Raw genomic sequence first — 21420 nt, 5'->3', positions numbered from 1 at the left:
GTAAGTGTTGGTATAATTATTTTTCCCTATAAATGAAGTCACTAAAGATACAGCATCAAATGCCATAAGTAATTGTGTGATCCTGCAGCAGCTGGATGTTTTTTAAAACAGAACATTGTGCATTTTGTGCTTTAGATTAAACAAGCTTCTACTACATTTGAATAATGACAAATAACTGTCATTTGAGAGGCTAATTTTGTTTTGGCAATCAGAAGAAATGAAAAGAAGTTGTTCACAGCGTAACAGAATATTCCATACAATATTGCTCTCTACCTGCTCTAGTACAGGTGTAGAATACACAGCTGTAGTAACAGAATTTCAACTGCAGTAACACAGTTCCAAAAGGAGCTCCATTAGTACTGGAGGGAATTTGTAAATGCTTTACTAGAAGTATTTATGATATTTATAATAAAGATATAAGGCCTGTATTAAAAAAAAAAAAAAATCCCACAGACAACTTTTTAGATTGCTTCTTCAGTATAATTACAAGTTTCTGTTCAAAGCAACTATGTAAAAACACATTTGTGTAATTATTTGAGTTTAAGAACAAGGACAACACAATTTGCTTCTATTTTGAGGAGAAGTTTATGAGATAATCTGAAAAAATTATTGATACTGTGCCAAAGCAGAGAATAAACTGTGGTGCCTTGGCTCACATTGAACTCTGAGTCTGGAATAGCTTGTACATGTCGTACATCATAGATAAAAATGCAGCTTAAGTAGGGAAGCAAGACATTGGTATGCTTTCCTTAGCATAGTTCTGTAGGGAAATTCTGCACTCATCTATTGTTAAATGCACCTCCTAAATTATGAATGTTTATACTAAAAATGAACTGGCATCTGTGCAAAGAAAGATTTCTTTGCTTATACCTGCAGGTTATTTTACAATTAATAAGCAAGAGGAAGCAAGCCATTTTCTAAGTAAGCTGAAATAGGACAGACTTCCTTCCCCACTTCCTCTTATGCACCTACCTCGGCTGCTCCATCCAGAGATTTTATTATAAATAAACCCTTGCCTCTACAGACTCTGCATTTGGAGCCAAGCTAACAGGAAGCACAGGGATACAGAAAACAACCTAGTTTAGAATTCTTCTATATAAATGCCGTGGTATGGGCTAGGAGGGGACAGGAGTATAAAATATGTTGAGATTCCTTTCCACTAATAAAGGAACAATTGAGTTTTACTAGAGGTAATTTCTGGTCTTCCCTACTTTTCAACTGAAGAGCTTTTCATTAATCCACTGTAACACATACAAGAATAAGGAAACTGCAATTGGCCCAATGCATTTTTGAGCTTACTGAATTTTATAACTAATGTATGCAAAGCTTACATCATCTATACATTGACAGTTCCCCAGGGACACTTTGGAAAAATAGTACTACCTGATTTACATGAAAGAAACCAGAAGCTTGATACAGTAAATCAATTTCACTTCAAATGAACTTGAAATGCTTACAGATCATGTTAAATCTGTCAACAAGTCTCTCAGACCTAAAGAAAGTGGTATTGTAGTGACAAAATGTAAAAAGCACCTTTAACAGAAAAGCATAAAATTAATAATGCAATGCACTGCAAGCATTATAAACAGAAATGCATATGACCTTTTTCCCAGCAAATCAAAGCTTACAGTGCAGTCTACCAAGCAGCAACGCTAAGGAATTTTTGGCATGTTTCCCAGGGACTACCTAACTAGGTTGTTTGGATTACAATTCAAAATTAAAATAAACACGGTTAAATTTCACTCTTTTTAGTAAGTTTTATGTCCTAGAAACAGCTCAGACTTAGCAGCATGCTCAGCTTTCCAAGCAACTGATCTCCAGCAGGAAAGAGGAAGACCGGCAACAAAAGATGAGATCTATATTATTTAAAATGCTTTTATGATATCATATCACATCACCTGTTCATCTGTTTAGCCAGTTCTATAAAGACAATTTTTAAACTTAATTTCAATTTATTCTTGAAGCTTTCCTCTTCCTATGCTGCTGTGCTTCAGGATACCTGGACAAACTGAAATGCAGTAACTGAAGATGGCGCTAAAGCCTAAGTAACAGAGGACCAGTTAGCTCCCAAATGGAAAGAAAAGAGAAAAGGTTTGCTCCAAATAGTTAAAAAGCATTATTTGAATGGAGGCAGCACACAAAATGATTACTCATTATTATTAGTTGTTATGGTGTTTATAGACTAAGCTGTATATTTTGTGTGACTTTTGCTTGTTTCTTCAATGTCTCTTGGTACCCACACAGCACTACACTAAATTGTCAATGTTACAGAAAAACAGCATCAGTTTAATAAAATATCATCCCTGAAACTGTATAAAGTATTTGGCTCTGTGAAGTACAAAAATTCATTACATTTTATAGGATTCTGCAATGTTCAAGCTACAGTTTTGTAAACCATACTCGTATATTTAATACCCTAGTTTTCTCCCCAGTATAAGAAAAATCCAAACCAACATGCTCAGAAAGGTCATACTGCAAACCATGACAGCAGAGGTATAGATTCTTTCTGGAACAAATCCATTATGGAATCTGAATGATGTTGCCATCCTGAAACTGTACTACTAGCCAATGTTTGAATGTGCTAACCTGAACTTGTCTAAGCCACCTAAGACATGAGGAGGAAGTACAGAAATATATGTGTCATAATCCATAGTTTCCCAAAAGACATTGCAATGTTTATGTTTGTAAAAAAAATAGAATAAATTGGGTTGATAATTATATGAAAATAATAAACAAAGCCAAAGCATCAGCAGTTCTACAGCTTTTACTGAAAAAATATGTCTCAGTCTTCAACAAGAAAAGATATAAGGTATGTATACGATAGGAGGATAAGCTTAATATGATAATTATAATTCTGGGTACCTAACAACAATTAAAAAAATGCATTTTTTAATTTTTTTTAACAAATTGCAATATACAGTGAATTTATAAGGGTACAGACAACATACTAAAATCATGCTCTGCTCCAGTATGGACAGAAAATGGAGAAAAGAACTTACAAAGCCATCACTATCACCAAGGCTGATAAAATAACAATTTGGCTTTTATCAGGGCATTTTTAAAATTGTTTTCAGATTCATCTTAATAAGTTCAACATATTATTAGGTGTACTTTACCTTTTTATCCCCCTGCTTTCGCCTCCGCAGCCCTGGTCTGTAATCATCTCCAAAGCGCAGAAAGTAATAATAAGAAACTAGGCGTTCTATAGGATCTCTTATGACATTTATGTAAATTGGTTTCTTTTTAACACCAAATCTAAAGTAAAAGAGGAAAAAACATCTTTCAAAGGACAAATCAAAGCTTATCATCTAATACGTAAAAGCCTGTCTTTACTGCTACAACTGAAATCCATACACAGAACACATGATATCGAGAGGAAGTTTAATGATCACTTCTTTTCATCCTCATATCCAGTGCATTACATGGATGTCAAAATAAGTTCAATTTCAGTCTGTCTAAAATTATGATTTTACAGATTTATTACTAAAGAAATGAACAAAACAGACATATTGTCACACAAACAGATACTAAAAACATTTACATAATCATCCTGACTCTAAAAATGCCTTAACTAGTTTAGCAGCCACATACATTTTTATAATAAGTCCAAGTAAGTTTGATATTGAGTTCCTGCCCTTGTGAACTGGGATTTGCAATGCTGTGAGTGGTTTTCCTGGCAAATCTCCAGTTGTCCGAGACATTAACTCTAACAGCAGGAAGACAAAGCTCAGAGCCCATCCATTGTCTGGTTGAATGCAGAGCTATGCTTATTAAATATAAATCCAAGATAGAATCTGTAACCATATTAACTTTTCTAGCTAAAGAATAAATTTTTCCATAGACATTTACCCTAAGTAAATTTTGATGCACTCCACTACAAACAAAAGCCAGATGAAATGAGGTGCTAAGCTCATATGACACAGGAGAAAAATTTAAACCACCAAACTATTTTGTGCAAAAGCTACCTTTCAGTGATCTATGCTCAAGTCAGCTTTTATAATACATTTCTCAGTTTTATTTTCTTTTCCATTTGAGACATGCTGTGGCAAACAATTATGGTATCCAAATATTAAAGAGTTTATATGACAATGGAAATTACAAGTGTGTCAAGGATCCTGAAGGAAAGATTGAAGCTGGAAAAAAAAGTTCTCTTCTGTTCCTATGCAAACTGGGAAAGCATTCTCTATCAAAAGAGGGTCATTCATGCTCTTAGCTTGGCTAAAACAGAGGACTCATAGTTTTAACATGCAGCACCATGATTTTTAAAGGGGTAAATTTTACTACCAGATACTGGTAATAATGAGGAATGTTAAATTGAAAAACTGAAGAGCAGAAATGTAGCAAAAGCAGCAGAAAGGAGGAAGTTAGGAAAAAACAATTTACAGGCATTGTTTTTGCCATAAACAAGCACTACAGACAGAGAAATTGTTAAAGGCTACAGAAAGAGCAATTGATTCTCCAATGCTGCCAGTAGAGTACCAATGATTCAGAAGGAGCACTCTAAGGCAAAATTGCTGACATCTGTCTGCCTGCCAGCTCTGACTTCCCAGAGTCTGCAGAGTAGACAGGGTGTGAATATTTCAACCATTCTGATGCAAAGTCCAGGCTTTGAACTTCAGCCTCTTTAAGCTCCACTTAAAGAGTGCATGAGACATGCACTGTCCCCTTCCACAGACTACCGAGGAAATGCTGAGAAAGCTGTAACAAACATTTCCATACAGCAGCAGAGGAACCAATGAACAGCACGTATCTGTGGGTTAAATGCAGATGTCCAAGTCTTTAGAAATGCTTGTGCTGGATTGTACAATAGCCTACATTTGCACACGAGCTTGAAGAACTAGTTTCAGTTCCAGTAACAAACCTCCTGGTAACATAAATTATTACTGTGACTTTATTAATAATGATAATGAATTGGTAATTGCATTGTCAAAGAACTTTTTTTCCCAACTATTTACCAGAGAAAATAGAGAATAAGTGGATAAGAAATTGTAAAGACAAAAAGAAAAGGGAAAAAACTTAAAACTTTTATTAGCACAATTTCTATATGGATGGATTGCAATAACCTGTCCTCAATACTGTGAGTTACTGATTGAATCCAGTACTTTAATTTTCAGCATATTTTAAGAGGTATTTCTGGTATTTGACAGTGGATCTAAGTCTGATGTCCATGTGTAAGGAATCACCGACTCTTCTGAAATATTTTACACGTCTTAACTACAAGAATGTTCATTACAAGAACATACCTCACAGCCTTAAAGGTGTGGGCCTTGCCAAGCACAACCAGCGTATTCAAGATATTATTTTAATAATGAAAACCCAAAGTATGAGAAAGCAAGCTGTTGTGGGGAAAAAAAAAAATCACTCAGGTGAAAGGATAACAAACAACAAAGACAAGGATAACACAGTCCCGGAGGGAAGATGCAGATGAAAGAAATCTGTGAAACTGCTTAGATGCTTTCTAGATGTAAAATATTTTAGTTTCAAGAGTTCCAGTATCTGAAAATGCTTTCAGCTTTGCGAACTCATGTATAAAATAACATTCAGCTTTTCTGCACCAGAAAGCTGTTACTCAGTTCAAATGTTTATTAATGTTGAAGCATTTTAATTTTAAAACGGCAGAAAGGAAACTAATCAATTTTGATATGTTTTATTTGATTGACTGACGTGTCAGTAACTTTTTTTGCCTATTACTTTTTGTAAACTTGGTGCCACTGGTCATTTTCAGCTACTACTATAGCTTTTAGCATTTTCTGATAATGTACTATATTGGGAATCTGCACAGGTCTCACTTCACCATCTCATTCTTTGTAATAAAAATTCCAAATTAAAAATCAGTGTACATGATAGAATGAATAATTAAAAGGAATGACTAAACAAAAGGAATTATTACATACAAAAAGGAATTTAAATAAATACTTTAATGCACAGAAACATAGAAACGCTGAGTGACTATCAGCAAGAGGTAAAAGTAGTGGATACTATCATTTGTGCAGTCAAATGTAATGAGATCTGAAAACTCCACTTTCAATTTTAAATGGTTTTCTACATGCTCCAAGTGCAAGATCAAGCTCTGCCTAGTAAGCATCCTAAGCAAAACTGACTTGTCAATTCAAGGGAAGGTTTCATAAGACTGAGCTACAGAGGATCACAGCTTTAGATCCAGAAGCAAAAATAAGACAAGAAAAGAAACATATGAAAGTGGGAATAAAGATATGACCCTGAACCTTTGAAGTCAGTGGAATGATTTTTAAGGTATTTTATTCAATTTAATTTTAGAAGTAGCAGCATTTAACTCCACAAGAATTATTTGCTTTTTCTAGCGAATCAAACTATTATAGACCAGAAAACTACTTCAAAAGATAACTTTTCATATTTTGAAAAAGTGTAAAGGGATTCTAAGTTAGAGAAGAATTACATAACTTCAGAGGCAGGTGGTGTTAATCTTTACGCGAAGATTTTTTGAGAACAGGTACGTTAAACTTCTCCAAATGGGAAGCCAACCCTAAACCAGAACTGCCAGTGTTTCAGAGAACAGCCATGATTTTCAGCAAAACAAGCTTGGAATTTAGACAAGGAACACTGATGCCAGTATCTAAAGGGTTTCATTTTTAAGAGCCTCGCTACATTTCATCATGCAAGGAACCAAGGGAAATGGCGAGGCTCGGCCCGGCTGCGGCCCCTGGCCCGCCGCGGCGCGGGCCGCGCCCGAGCTGCAGTTGCGGGCCGCGGGCGCAGGAGGGCGCAGGAGGGCGCGGGCGGGCCCGGCGCGGCCGGGCACGAACGTACTTGGCGAAGTCCAGGTACGAGACGTGGCCGTGGTAAAATCCCGGCTTCATCTCCTTCCACGAAGTCACGTTCTTCACAAACCGCACCTGTGAAAGCGAGCACAAAAAGTGCTTCTGTACGGCTCAGCACATTTACACGGTGTTTCCTGGCTTTTACTCTTATAATGCATTAGACTAAAAAGCCTATTTTGAGTATTATAAAGAAATTATGCCCCCTAAAACAGACCTTCCTGCAGCATACAGATGACTGATTTTAGGTCATCAGAATTTAATTATCAGAAACTAACTAAAGCAGAATACAGCAATCAGAAGGACAGTCCAAGGAAAGCTATCACAAAAACATCAGCAAAACAAACATTTGTATTTTTGTCAGTCCATTTTATTTGTAATTGGAAAGGAATGCAGAATTCTTTCAGTAGAAATGCAGGTACATATTTTATAAAATTGTCTGATCTGTATTCAGTCCCTCAAATAAAAGTGTACCAGATTTACAACATGTTCTTAGACCTGTTTTACTGGGACATAAGAAACCAATCTGATCGTTCATTTCCTCCTCCATCCCAAAATGCAATGCACGAGTAATCCAGAAATGTTATAAATGCATGCAATGTAAATCAGATCTATAGTTTGCTATCTTGAATAGTCACCTTCAGCCTAACATTTCAGTGGAAGTTTAATGCTAAAGCTCATGCTGTAGCATGAAGGGCATGAGTAGCCCTTCAATGAGGGCTAATAGAGCACTTACTGGCAAACCTCACAAAAATAGGAATAGCTTTACATTTCAAAGAACAAAATAAGATACATGCCCCAAACCAGAGAGTATGATCAAATTAAGTGGGATGTGCAAATCCTGATAGAGCTTGCCTTTACTAAATGAACAGAGTATTTTAACATCAAAGCATGTAACTGAAAGTTATTCCAAAACTAGTGAATTGGATAATAAAGAGAGGATGATAAATTTGTACAGCCTGAGCTGTCTGACAAAGATATGACATATCTGAGGCTGTGAATTGAAAGATAATGTTCTTTGCAAATCTGCAATATATTTTCTGTTATACAGAGAAACAGATAACCACAAACAGTCTAAGGTGAGACAAGAGAGACAAAAACGGAAAGTTTGAGATCTCAAGACAACACACTAATTACCATTCTGTAAGGTCAAGTGTATTGAGAGTGTCCTGAAGCATAATATTTACTATTTATTATATCCTACCAGTTGAAGATTTTAAGAGGTGAGACTGGCCTGCTACTGTTTCTTCAATTGTGCAAAACTCATGGTCTATGATTTAAGAGGTTGGTAACCTTATTTCCTTAAACACTGGTTCTTGGATTCTCAGATAACAGAAATTTGTACTACTTTTTACTAACAGGCAACATTAATTTTTTTAGTGTACAAGTTTCACAGTCTGTGGCATTACAAAATTTAAAGCATATATTGCACATTAAAATGGTGGCAAATCTAGCTGAAAAGCACTGCACAATGTTACACAATGGTGTTTCATAAACTGCATTGGCTTTCTGTCTGGTTTTGTCCATAGCACAAACTGATAATATGGGACTTTGAATCCAGTTGAACTACCTTTACAGCTACTGAAATAAACCACAATTCCATTGACTCTATCTTTCCAAGATTAATGACAAGATATTTTCAGTGGAGAGCCTCAGCTATAAATACTTTTTACCTGGCAAAGATATTTCCTAAATACAAAATATCAATCCCCTTTCCTTCCTTCACCCACAAACCCCAAAATGTAATGGCTGGTTGATACAACTCTGCAAGTAAACCAGTTAAGCTATTTAGGCTGTGCAGTGCAGCCCACATATTAAAGTGTACATTTATGTTTCCATGAATGAGCTTTTTGAAATCTTACATCATCTAGATTGCAGTTTCTAATAGACTTGGACTAGACATAAGGTAATGTTAAGTACAAAATCCCAAGTTTTTTGGTTTAGATCCCCATGCCAGCCATTTGGCATCAAACTGTAGATGCTTCAGTAACAGTTACAAAAATCCTTTATTGCCTTTGTCTTACAGTGTTATTGTCTGCTATGGAAATTTTTATGAATGTAGGATGGATAGTCTAGCCTCTAACACCAGGCAAGCTAAGAGAAGGCTAGGAAGGTTTTATAACACACCTGTGACATTTACATACGTCTTAAGATGGAACTGCAACATGCTGAGCCCCTGAGAACTATAGTTTTAACACTTACAACTAGCCTGCAGGCAAGAGTATTTTTTTTTTTCTCCCATAATGTGCAGCATTCCAAAAGCCAGAATTGTTCCAGGTCACAGACAGCCTAATGAGTCTGGATTCACATATTTTAGGTCAGAGATTAATACTGTTCACTGCTTTATACTGTTAAATATGATCAATTTTACTTTTCTTCTCAGGGGTTAGCAGATACGGTAGCTTTCAAGAGACAGAGCAAGCTTCCCCATCTGAGCCCAAATGAATAAAATTTGAGGTGACTTTAAAAGTTCAGATAGCTGTGAATGGAATCCCTGTGAAGTTGTTTCACAGTGCTTTAATATAATCAGCTACAAAGTTGCTTCACAGCCTTCAGTAAATGGGAAATCAGCTGAGGTTCACCGAATTAAAAAGCCAGATCAAATGTACTCCAGGGGCATAAGACATCCTGAAAGTTAAGTTAAACAGAGGCAGTTTCTAGGACAGTAGGAATTTAAAACAACTCCTAGTGTGCCAAAAGAAGGAAAAACCCAACCAGCATACCTGGTCTGAGAAAAAGCCATGTGTGCAAACTAAAGCGATGCTGTAAGTTCTGACCTCTGTCCATTAACTGCAACCATCAGTGCCTTTTCCCTAGAGTCTGACTGCACACTCTCACATGAACACTCAGACACACTCACAGTCAGACTCACAGCCACGTGCACACACACATGCATGTGTGCACACATGTGCAAGAGTGTGTGTGTCTGAGTGAATCTGATGGTGTGTGCACGTGGCTGTGCTTGTGGCTCAGTGTGAGAGTGTCTGAGTGTCCAAGAGTGTGTGTATGTGCTGGTGTGCAAGAATGTGTCTGAGTGTGTGTGAGCGTGCATGAGCTAGCTCTGAACCAGAGGGTCCGGAATGCTGGAAACAGGCAAGCGGCACACCTTTGTCTGCATGCCATGAACAACCACAAGCAAGCTCAAGGCCAGGACAGTTGAGAATCAACTTTGTGAGATGATGAAAAGATTAAGTTCACCAGTTCAGCCACAGTACAGCCAGGATACTTGCCTTGCACTAACAGCTCTTTCTCAGAAGGAAAAATACAATTGGCACACATGCAGCACTTGTACTCAGTAGGCCATCCAACTCCATAAGGGAAATTCTTAAATGTTCACAAGCACATGACAGTACTTCCACTTCTAAAGGAGTTGCTGCAAGCTTTTCACTTGTTCCACTTCTGACAGTCACTGAAACCTGCCCCAGCAGAGGAAATAAGTACCACTAAAGCCACTATGACTATACTGTCCTCTGAGAGACCAACTGTTTTAGAATGCACTTGGAAGCAAGATAATATATCTTCATGCTGCTTCTTTGAGAAAAATTGAGAGAGAAACTGAAGGAGAAAAAAACCCAAGAAACAGAAACCAGCTAGCTGAGGGACTGAAACACTGGATAATTGTAGCATTCGTAACTGTATAGAGAGTGTTCTCACACCCACTTTTTAAATAATGTATCAAAAATACACGCTGTAATGTAGAACAGTAATTTAATTTTAAGTGTTTTCAATGACAACTTCACCATGTAACAAAAGCAATAAAGTCTGTGTGGCTGGTATGCCATCCTGATAGCTGTAACACAGGCATTCTTGTATGGACAAAGTGTCACTGCTGAAACATGCAAGCAGCAAGTAAAACTCAACCAACTACTCTGACTTAATTAAGAAAAGCACACAGATCAGAAATGCAACATGAACAACATGGCACTCAGCTTGCTGAGAAGAAAAGGCCCCACTGGGGAAAGAGGGGCAGGTCCCAGGACCCTGCTTCCAGAGATGCTGCAAAAGAAAGGAAGGCTGCTGGGACAAGTTACACCTGCAACTAAAATGGGTGTTAGGAACTCTTGTTGGATTATCTCAAATCAGATACAAACTATATTTGTAGTAAATTTTAAATGTCATTTTTTTTCATACTGCATTCAAGAAGTAAAGGTTTCACATATGGGCCGAGAACTTAAAATCTGTTACAGAATTACAGTAATTTGGAAAAAGTACAGCAGAAAAACTGCACAAAAGAACACTCACTAATTTACAAATTTCTGCCAGGCCCAAAGCAATCTTCACCTTACTCAGGGAGATTTGCTTTAACAGACAGTATCACTAACAGAACAATTTTGTCTCTATTATATATTTATATATTTTACTACTGGCACATATATACCTAATGCACCCAAATGAGCTATACTGGTGAAGGTGGCATATGAATATGTCATGCCAATCCAAGCCCACAGAGAGTAAACATCATCAGCTACCACTCAGCACCCCTGCCATCTCTTGAATTATGCACTATGATTTACAATGGCAAGGTGTTATCTCCATGTATTGAAGATGAATAATTACTTCTGCACCTTTGAATAACTGTGCAATATATGAAGTTCTTCATTGTCAGCATCTCCCAGTTAATGGCCACCAAAGAACAGTATCAAGTGTCTAATTAAACTACATAATTTACCACCTTGGACAAGAGCATAGTATCAAATGAAGGTAGGGCTTGACAGTCTTGTGTACATGCTCAGCACAGGCAGATTTTCATTTTTCAATAGATTATTATTAGAGGGAAGATGAAGAGTTTCTATTTTATAAAACTAAGCCAGCAAAGAACAAATTTTATTTGAATTAAGTTCAAACATAAGTAGAAATTTGAGGTAGCCTGTGTTTAATTTATACCTATTCAATGACTAGCTCTCCTAACCTTTAGGACAGACCTCCATTTCAAGAGACACCCTGACAGAAACAGAATTTGGTGGGAAGTGCAGTACTAGGTATACCTGACTAGATTATGATTTTTAATTAATAATTAATAGGCTTAATAAATCTTTCAAAAAATCACACTGCGCTTAGTGCACAGGTGTTTAGTACTTGTTCTATGCAGTGGACAGTGTGGGACTCGGATTCAGTCAAAGAGAGAAACAGGAGTTTCTAGCCTGGGAAAGAGTTGGAAAAGAATGTAAATAATTCTCTCTCTTCTTTTTCACATTGTTTTTAGTTAAGTTCTATCACTGTGCATCAAGCACTTTGCACCAATGCTCTGGGTTGTTTTCACTTCAGAACCAATGGATTTGGTCCTCACGAAGCTCTGTATAAAAGAGCAGTGTATTTTGAATAAATCGGATTTTTATTTTCACCAGCCTTCTGATCTGGTCAGAGTCTCTTCATTCCCGTCCTGCCTCGACAGCGACACACAGGACTATAGTGATGACTACCAGACTTTATAAACAGAGTCATCATGTATGACAGTGCCACCTTCATATGTAGGAAACAATTTTACAGGAGGAAATACTCCACAGTAACACAACTCCACTATCACAAAACAAAGTCCAGTATCATCCAAGTCTATTATTTCTTCTGCACAGAGAACTCTATCTCAACCTTTCTCCCACATACAGAACTGGAAATAGAGGGCATTTAGCATCTGCTTCCCTTGCCCCAGTCCAGCTGTGCTGAGCAGTTTCAGCCTGCAGACATGCACTTGTAGGAGCTGGAAGGCTCAGTGCTGACATGCTGCAATGCAGAGCAGCTCCTGCCTCTGCTGCATATCAACTTAAGTGATCAGCATACAACCAGCAGTAGAGTTCAGAAACATTGGTTTTACAGGCAGGGCTGATGACAGTGATGTTTCAGATACCTAACCTGGATTCTCTGCAAGTGCACTCATGACAGCCAAGGAAATAATAACAAAAATAAACCAATAAACCCACTTCCTCACCCCAGCCTAATAAAAAACACAGCACTGAACCCTCATCATCTTTTTAAAATACTTTTTTTTAAATAGAGCAGTCATGATCATTTCTAGTCTGGTACTACAGTGATTTTAGTGAGAATTTTTAATGGATGCAAAGTCACCTGTCCTTTGCAGAACAAGCTATTTACAAGCACTTTTCTGTATGTTTTTTATCACCTGTGAGACCTGACCAGCCCCAGTACCAAAGACACAAGTCTAGCCCCGACAGCATGGCACAGTGCCTGCACTACTCAGAGAGCAAATTGCCTAAGACTGCATTCACTGCAGATGGGGATGGCAAGAAAGTTGTATTACACAGCCAAAACAGTTACAACAACACAGGTCATTTCTACCCCAGTCATGCCCCTTTTTAGCTTTGTTTTTGTCCAATAAACAGACACTTACCACCTCCAATAGCCAAGAAAAACCTCAACCTATTAAGAAACATTATTCATTCTCTACAAAGGAAATATGAAAACATTAAATTTCATTTATATTGGAATATGTGATGAAGAAGTTACATACATCAGATCACCCAAGTTCACAACAGAAAACTTTTTTCCTGTGCTCTTTCCTAGTTTCATAAAGGCATCCCAAATACAGCAGCTTACCTGGTCTTGCAGAGACATAACAGGGTTATTTTTGGTTGTATTGATATGTAGAACATGGTATTTGTTCTTTGCACAGAGATCATAGGCAATATTTGTGAAGGATGTGCTGGCAGTCTTGGGTACTCTGTTGTAAATAATCACCACATCATCTTCTTCATCCAGTGTCACATCTTGTCGGGGACCATCGACTGTATGACGTTGCTCTATTTCTCTGACTTCATGCCTTGCAATAGCCCTTTCTGTTAAGGAAGAAAAACATAAAATTTCAATGTAAGTCTCAAACCTTAGAACACAATCTGGTGAAAAGCAGTAACTCCTGAGCAATAAAGGAAACACTAGCTGTACTATGTATTTCTGTCCTAGCTGAACAAAACTTCATCAATAAAAATGAAGGAAAGACAGTCCAACACAGAACAGAAAGCCTAGAATACAATATGCTTTGGGAACACAGACCATACTCTGTGAGTCACACTGATATCATTGTCTTTAGAGTCACCATCTCTAAAGGAAAGTCTATAATGCACTATGAAAATGGTGACATCCCTGAAATAAATGATTTCTACAATACCCCTAGTTAAAAATTATAATGGAAGAAGGTTCTATTAATTTGAAGTTTGACAATAATAGAAGCAAGAGATGCTTACAAAACAGGTAACAGACTCATGTATTTTTCTGTTCCAGATGAGTATGTACTTTATTTGTATTAATTTGTAATACAGATGTCAAAGCACTTTCTTTTTTCATTGTATTAATGTATGGTGATACTGTCTTTAATAATGTATTCAAAGAAATCTGCATTTATCAACAGTGTACGCTGAAGTTGATATCACAAGAGTAACCTGTAATTCTCTGTATTATGTTCTTTTACAGGGTACAGCTCTTTATGGATGACACACTTTTAACAGCACCAGCAGCTCTTGACCTTTACTTCCCTTGATTCTTTAGCCCAGCTTCTTCTATTCTCTTTCACCAAATCTCTTTAATTCTAACATAAAATCACTTCTAAAGCAGAATCATCAAGCTGTGAATAGCCTACCCTGAAATTCTACGTAAATTGTCTTAAACCACAAACTTCCATCTGCCTGAAATGCTTAAAAGCTTAAACTCACTCACTCTCTCATATGCTCATATCTCACACCCCATAACTAAGTTACATCAGTAGGAAAATGTTTGTAGGAAATGCTTATTGAGTGTATCTCAATTTTCCACATGACATCTGTTGCTCCCCACTACACCAGTCACAGGTTTTGCTCCTTCCTTTCTCATTTGCTACCTCTCCCATCAATGCTGGTAAACGTCCTATTTTGGAAAGAGATGAAGCAACAGACTCAGGTTTCATCTCTCTGAAGATGGCTACAGAAGAATGGGGCTGGCAACTCCCCCTCCTGCCAGGTAAGAGATTAGAGAAAGCATTAGGTAGGGAACACAGTTAACCACGTGGCTGCCCAAGGCTACATGGATAGTGAATACCACCTAGAGAGGCTGAAATGAAACAAATTTGATTGGTATTTTCTACACCAGAGTAGAATATAAGCTAGATTTAATCATAGCTGCACAGAACCCCAGGGCTGATGACACTTACATGGAAGAGAGAAACATTTGTGAGAAAGAGACATGATTTGCAAGAGGATTGATGAGAAGCATTCTCTAATGAGGTATTTTAAACCTTGATGATTTAAGAATTAGTGTGATAAGGGCACTTTAAAGACCATACATAAGATATAAAAGCTGCATGATTGGATGTAATTAGCAGAAAGGCTATTGCATCCAGCCACCTTCAGCTTCCCATTGCAAGGGGGAAAGCAAAAACTCAGTAAGGAGCAGAACCTTCACAAGCCTAATGTATACAGACAGTCCTATTATGAAAAAAAAAAGGAGGCTTTAAATTTCAAACTAAAACTGATCTTTAAAGTGAAGCACTGAAATCACCTTTCTGAAATAATTGCAATAGTTAAACGAAATCTGAAATGAAGGATATAAGCTGCTGAAGTGCAAGAAGAAGCACCTTGAAGTGTCTAACCTGGTCAGCCATCCTGAGGGCCTATTTCATTCTAGTCTATGAGTAATACAGTAATGAAAATTGCATATTTTGTAAAAGTGCACATTTTTTCCCAATCACAAACAGTTTCTGAAGTCAGAAAGCTCTTCTGCTACTTACTGAAAAGTCAGTTTAACTCTTAAAATTATGCATATCATTTTTTTTTATTTATAAGGTTAGTTAATTTATTATTTGGAGAGGGGAAGAGGTCCAGTAATGGTAAGATGCAACAGACTTTGGGATATCTATGTAATCAGAAGTTAGAGAATTAATGGGCATTTGATTAACTACTTCATTTGTTCTTAGATAAAATTTAAATAATCTTGGAAGAAAAAGTCCTGTAATGGCTAAAAAATGAACAATACTTATATGTTTTTAGAATTATGGTAGAAAATGCAATGCTTTAAAGACATTTTACATGTGGAAGATAGGGAGGTGTATTTACTAAATATATCGTGTTTACCAAAAAATCTCCTTAGATGACAGCCCTGCAAATATAACTTTAATTACAAGAAGCTGTCAATGTAAGGTTGGACTGGTTTCACTGAAATAAATTCTTAAAAGTTCTAAAAATCAGGATGGGTGATTTCTTTCCTCTCAGAGATTCAGTGGACAAAATGTCCAACAGTCTCATTGTTTTCACCGCATTCTATTTAAACATTGTGTTGTAGGAAAAACACTTATGCAAATTTATTAAGAGCCAAATGCTTAAACAATGTTAAGATCATACACTCTAAATTTCACATTACATAACTACACCCATTTTAAAAGATATGTGGCATTCAAATAAGTGATACCTTTGAGTACAAGACAGGTTTTCATGAAACTATAATACAGGATAATTTTAAGGCATAAAATCTTCTGTCTCACACTTTTTTATTATTGCTTGTTGAATTTCCCCTTAATACACAATATAATTGCTATACCTTTGGGATGAATGTCATCTGTTCTGTCATCTGCAGTTGTCCTGCAAGCAAGCTTTCATCAACTGCAAGGACAGTTTGCACATAGGCAGTACCAATATGATCAGTGCAATAACAGTTGCTGAGCTGATTATTTACCAGCATATTAATTACTTGCAGAAAATCCTTAGCTGGCTGAAGTAGCTGCTTTGTAAACAGTAGAACAAGTTTGTTTTCTCACCTATTTGTCTACATGTTCTTCTAAATCCACCTTCATTCCATTTCTGTAACTCAGCCTCTTGGCATAACTTACATTTCTTGAGCTGTCCTCTTGTAGCAGTAAACCACAAAATATCATGGCTAGCAACAAATTGGTTTCCCAGTCACATGCTGGGAAAAATAACATATAATGGGCAACTTATATTCTCTCCTTCAGCAGAAGCACTAATAGCAACATTTCATCCTATGCCATCACTTCAAGGTCACTGCCCTTTCAAGTCAAATCAGTTTCCCAACAAGCTCAAAACTTACTAACAAGAAACACTTAGAAATGGACAGGTCAAGGATCTCAACTAATAAAATCACCTGTGAAAATGCAGTGCATCCATACATACTTCCAAAAATATTTGAAAACCTAGCTGAACCATATTTACATAATTACAGAAACAAATCACCCAAATGAACAATATTTAAATAATTATAGAAACAAATGACTTGGATCATAAGCAGTTATTAGTCTACATTCCTTGCACATTCAAACAGATAAATGTCTTAGGTAAAACAAGCTCATTAGCATTTTCTTCAAATCCAAGTGTTAACTGCATACAAAATCTTCCCAAAGAAAATAGCGTGTCATGGATTCTAACAACTTAAAGATTAACAAAACCAAACATTTCAGATTCCTCACATTTTTCACAGAAGCATAAGAACCTCCTGGGATTTCTGAACAAAGAAATCTATCACAATCAGAAATTCTTCTTTACCCTCTAACTTAGCTAAGTGGTAACTTAGCACTTAACACTCTTGATGAAAGACACATTTTGAGCCTTGCTGGCTGTCAAAATCAAGTTCAAGTAACTGGAAGAATAATTCAGAGCACACGGCTCTACTTCCCCAAATGATGTTCTTTGTCCTCTACATGTATTTTCTTTTTGTATGCATCTACAGATATTATTCAGGCTCTCTCTTCAATGTGTCTTATGTGCCTGCCATGCTTCATTGTGAAAGCTCCCATTCAGATGAGGAAAGACTCCATCTTAAAATAAATTTTAGCTCAGCAGCTTTCAAGTGTTGCCCAACAGAAGAAAAAGACATGGATTTAAACTTCAGTCACACTAGCTGGAAGTGCAGGAGCTGGCCAGCTAGCCTTGATAGCACCGGCCCTGAGCAAACTGCTGCTGGATATTTACACTGCTGGACACCACATTGAACCAACAAGCAGCTTCTTCCAGTTGGGAGCAACATGGAAGCTAGCTGACTTGGTGCCTCAGCTTGTTTCCACTGTGCTCCCAGGCCAATCAGGCAAGCAGCTGGTAGCCTGAGGCACTGAGAGCTCTCAAGCTGTCTCCCTGCCCAAAAGCTTCCTTAAATGCATGATTGGCCTAAATACTGAACCTGAGCAGGACTGCAAACCTAGTCACTATGGACTCCAATCTCCTCTGATGAAGAATGAAAACTGAACAGCAGCTTAAAACCGAATCATAAATCTGTAGCAAAGCTGATGTTCTGAATAATTTTCAACACCCACCACATACACACAGTCTTCATCCATCACTGAAATGTGGTCTCCTCTGGGAGCTGCTTAGCAGCACACGACTTGCAAACCAGAGTGCAGCTGTATGTAGATATCAATACTTCAGGGATGGAGAGAAGAAGAATCAACGGTACAATGACAATTTATGGCCATGGAGGACATGTGTCACTGTACCAAATTAAATGTGAAGACAAAATATCAACTGAATTAATAAAAAGTGCCTGAAGTTAAATTTGTGCAAGGCATCAGTATTAACATACCAACTTTTCCAAAGACCTTTATAAATGACAACTCTATTCTGCTCTAGTTTTAAGTCCTACTAAGAGCAGAATCACCATGGGCACTCTAGAAACTTCATGAATTAAAGATCAATATGTATTTGGGGGCAAAAATAATAAAAGAGATTTCTAAGAAACAAAACTGCAATTTCATTTAATTTTTTTCAGTCATGCAGCAAGAACACTGGTACCCAAGCAGAGCCCTTAGACAAAGGGTAGATGGTCCTATTGCATTCCCAGCCCCTCACTCCCACTAATCACTTCACAACTCCAGAAATAATGCTGGTTAACAATGATACCACTCAGGGAATGACACTTGTGCAAAGCACTGCTACTGCCTTATGCAATAGCCATAACTCACCCTGGTTAAGAGAGTAACTTGGACCTTTTGCTTTCTTCTTTTAGATATTTATTAGTAGTGTTCAGAACTACTCTCCTTATTAAAAACATCTTACAATTCTTAAGGTATTTTATTTATTTGCATTTTAGAAAAAAAAAGACTGTTGGTCTTAATCAGTTTATGGAATACCTGCTAAAACCTTTAACATTTAACCTTTAAAAAGTCTACAAATTCAGGACAGCCTTAGCACATTACGTGCTCTGAACCCAGTTCTGACCTATAGCAAGCAAAGATCACCTGCAAAGCACAAACCAGGATGGAAACAGAGTACAAAGCTTAAAATATTAGCAAAAAAGTAAACTGAAGTTTCTTTCAGTCAGGTCAAAATCTCATGTTTTCTTCCCTTTCTAAGAATTCAGTTGCCTTAGCGGCAAGAAATTATATTAACTAATTTCAGAAATTTTATCCCAGCTTGTTTCTTTTCCAATAATGCATGAAAAGAATTAGGTATAAAAGGCACTTTGTAATAAATAGTTTAGTGACCAAGCAGAAGTCACTAATATTGCCAAAACATTTTCTTTTGTAGTGGTTAATGCACTTTCAGAACAGAGGGAAAAGACTGTTCTGCACTTCAGAACTGTCCACACAGAACAGAATTGTTTTCAAACTCCAAACTTTAAATTCCAACAAATGCACAATGGAACTAGTTCAAAGAAAAAAATAACCCTTCTCAGAAATCCCAACACAGGTACTGAGAGTGTTAACTGAAATCTAATGCAGCAGCTGCCTGAAAATTAGAAGTAGCAATTCTAAAAGCCTGCTATACTTCCACTGGCATTTGATATCTGTCACTTTATTTCAAAACAGCATTTTTGCCAGGACTTTATTTTGAACATGTCAGTAGAAGCATACTGATTACTCAATAATACCGTTAAGGCTTTGATTTTAAACGAAAAGACAAAAGGTTTACCTCTTACAATTAAATCACTAATTCACATGTACATCCAACCTGGTTTGAACATCAGAGCCTGCATTTTTCATTTTTCTGCAATTTTTTTAAGGAAGAGAGATCAGGTTCTGACCAAGTACTTGCTTTCTTTATTTTCTTTTTTTTCTTAAGACTATAGTTATCATACAGCCTTATATATTTTTCTTCCGGCATTTCACTGCACAAAGTATCTTAATTAAAGAATATGTTGTGGCTCTTATTGGATTTAAGACCAGGAATACAATGCATGTACTACTAAGTCAATCTGTCTCTTAGTAATATGTAGGACAGGTAGGGGCCTACATCTCAAATTGTCCCAGGAAGGGCAAAACTAGACAAAATCCCATGGGAAGTTAGATATCAGACAAATTGCATATATAAGTAAATGTTTAGGTACCCCAACAAGCAATGTTATTCCCAGAAATAATATGGCTTATAGCAAATACTTTGGTAAAACAGCATCCAATAAAACAGAAAAAAATACAAGACTTAATTCCACCAAATATGAAATTTTCAAGAGTTTGTAAATCCTTTACAACAGAATGTGCATCGTTAAAACACATCTTCATCTCTAACTACAGCATCACTGCCATGACTCCTGAATACTGCACATATTGCCAACTATCAAGTTAGGTAAAAATCTAGAGGATCAAAATGTTTAGGCACCATGATGTAGTATATTTAAAAATAAGCACACGTCAAGCAGATCCATAAGCTTTCCAACTTCAGATTGAACTGTTTTGCTTGACCCAAGCGTAGACTTCAAGTTGAAGAATTAGCATGAGAACAAACACAACAGTCACCATTCGTCTTCCCGTCACTTGCAATTTCTTGTTTCCTTGGGACAAGCAAACAGATAGCTGTACAGGATGTAATCACCCAAGGAAAAGGTTGGTGACTTTTCAGAACACTGAAACTGTCAGTAAACTGTTACGAAGCACTGTGACTATGATAAGAGCAAAGAATAAATTGCTAACCAGGGATTTGTTCTCTAAATAATAACATCAGCTGAGTATATAACAGTAGAGCTTGCTGTTATTTATAGTGCCTTAATATCTTAATGCAGGTCTCCAGTGTTAGCAAGAGAAGTTAATGGAACTGTTTTCTACACATATGCAGTTGTCACAAGTATTCCACTATACAAATATGCATGTCACTCCTTCAAGAAAAATCCAATTCAAATAGTGAAAAAAGCAAGATCAATACAGAGTGTCTAACTATTTAGTAAGGCAGCCTGGAGACTGGTGCTTATCTATATATATTTGTTATTTATATTATTACATGAGCTTTCTGCAGCCATATAATCACTTACTTTTTAAAAAGGGTATTTACTAGCAAAAAAGCAAAAAGAATCACTAAACTATCTGTTAAAATAATTGAAAGGCCTGTATGTAAGGACAATACAATAAGGATTTACAATTCTAGTAAGTTGCATCAGGTTTAATAAAACTAATTGCTACAACATACTGTTATTTGCAACATACTGCACTTATACCCCTGCTTGTCTTCACACATCTTGGCTAAACTAACCTAATCTGGAAAACAAGCTATTGCCATCTGGTCTAACAGCCAAAAAAAGGAAGGCAGCAAACAGCACTGCCTTCTGATCAGAGCGGCAGCTGACGTGGTTAAGGTAGAAGAGATAAACATTTTACTAGCAATCTTAGGAAGTCAGAGTACCAAGAATAACCCTACAAGAACTCTGTGTAGCACCAACAGATAGAGCGTGATATTTGCTGAATTGACACCAGCTATGTATAGATTAAGCATTTACAGTG

The 21420-nt window shown here is 36.9% G+C and overlaps 1 protein-coding gene across 1 annotated transcript in view; it reads right to left on the bottom strand.

The window, feature by feature from the left end:
- Nucleotides 1–21420, bottom strand: part of HS2ST1 (heparan sulfate 2-O-sulfotransferase 1) — a 77949-nt gene that overhangs the window by 7989 nt on the left and 48540 nt on the right. The window contains exons 2-4 of the mRNA XM_021526700.2: nucleotides 13344–13582; nucleotides 6787–6872; nucleotides 3117–3255 (exon numbers count right to left, since the gene is read on the bottom strand). Of these exons, the coding sequence (XP_021382375.1) occupies nucleotides 3117–3255; nucleotides 6787–6872; nucleotides 13344–13582 (464 nt within the window). The remainder of the gene's footprint in view (nucleotides 1–3116; nucleotides 3256–6786; nucleotides 6873–13343; nucleotides 13583–21420) is intronic.

This window comes from Lonchura striata, chromosome 9 (assembly GCF_046129695.1).
Source record: "Lonchura striata isolate bLonStr1 chromosome 9, bLonStr1.mat, whole genome shotgun sequence".
Classification (NCBI taxonomy): domain Eukaryota; kingdom Metazoa; phylum Chordata; class Aves; order Passeriformes; family Estrildidae; genus Lonchura; species Lonchura striata.
This window is presented reverse-complemented; position numbering and strand designations above follow the sequence as displayed.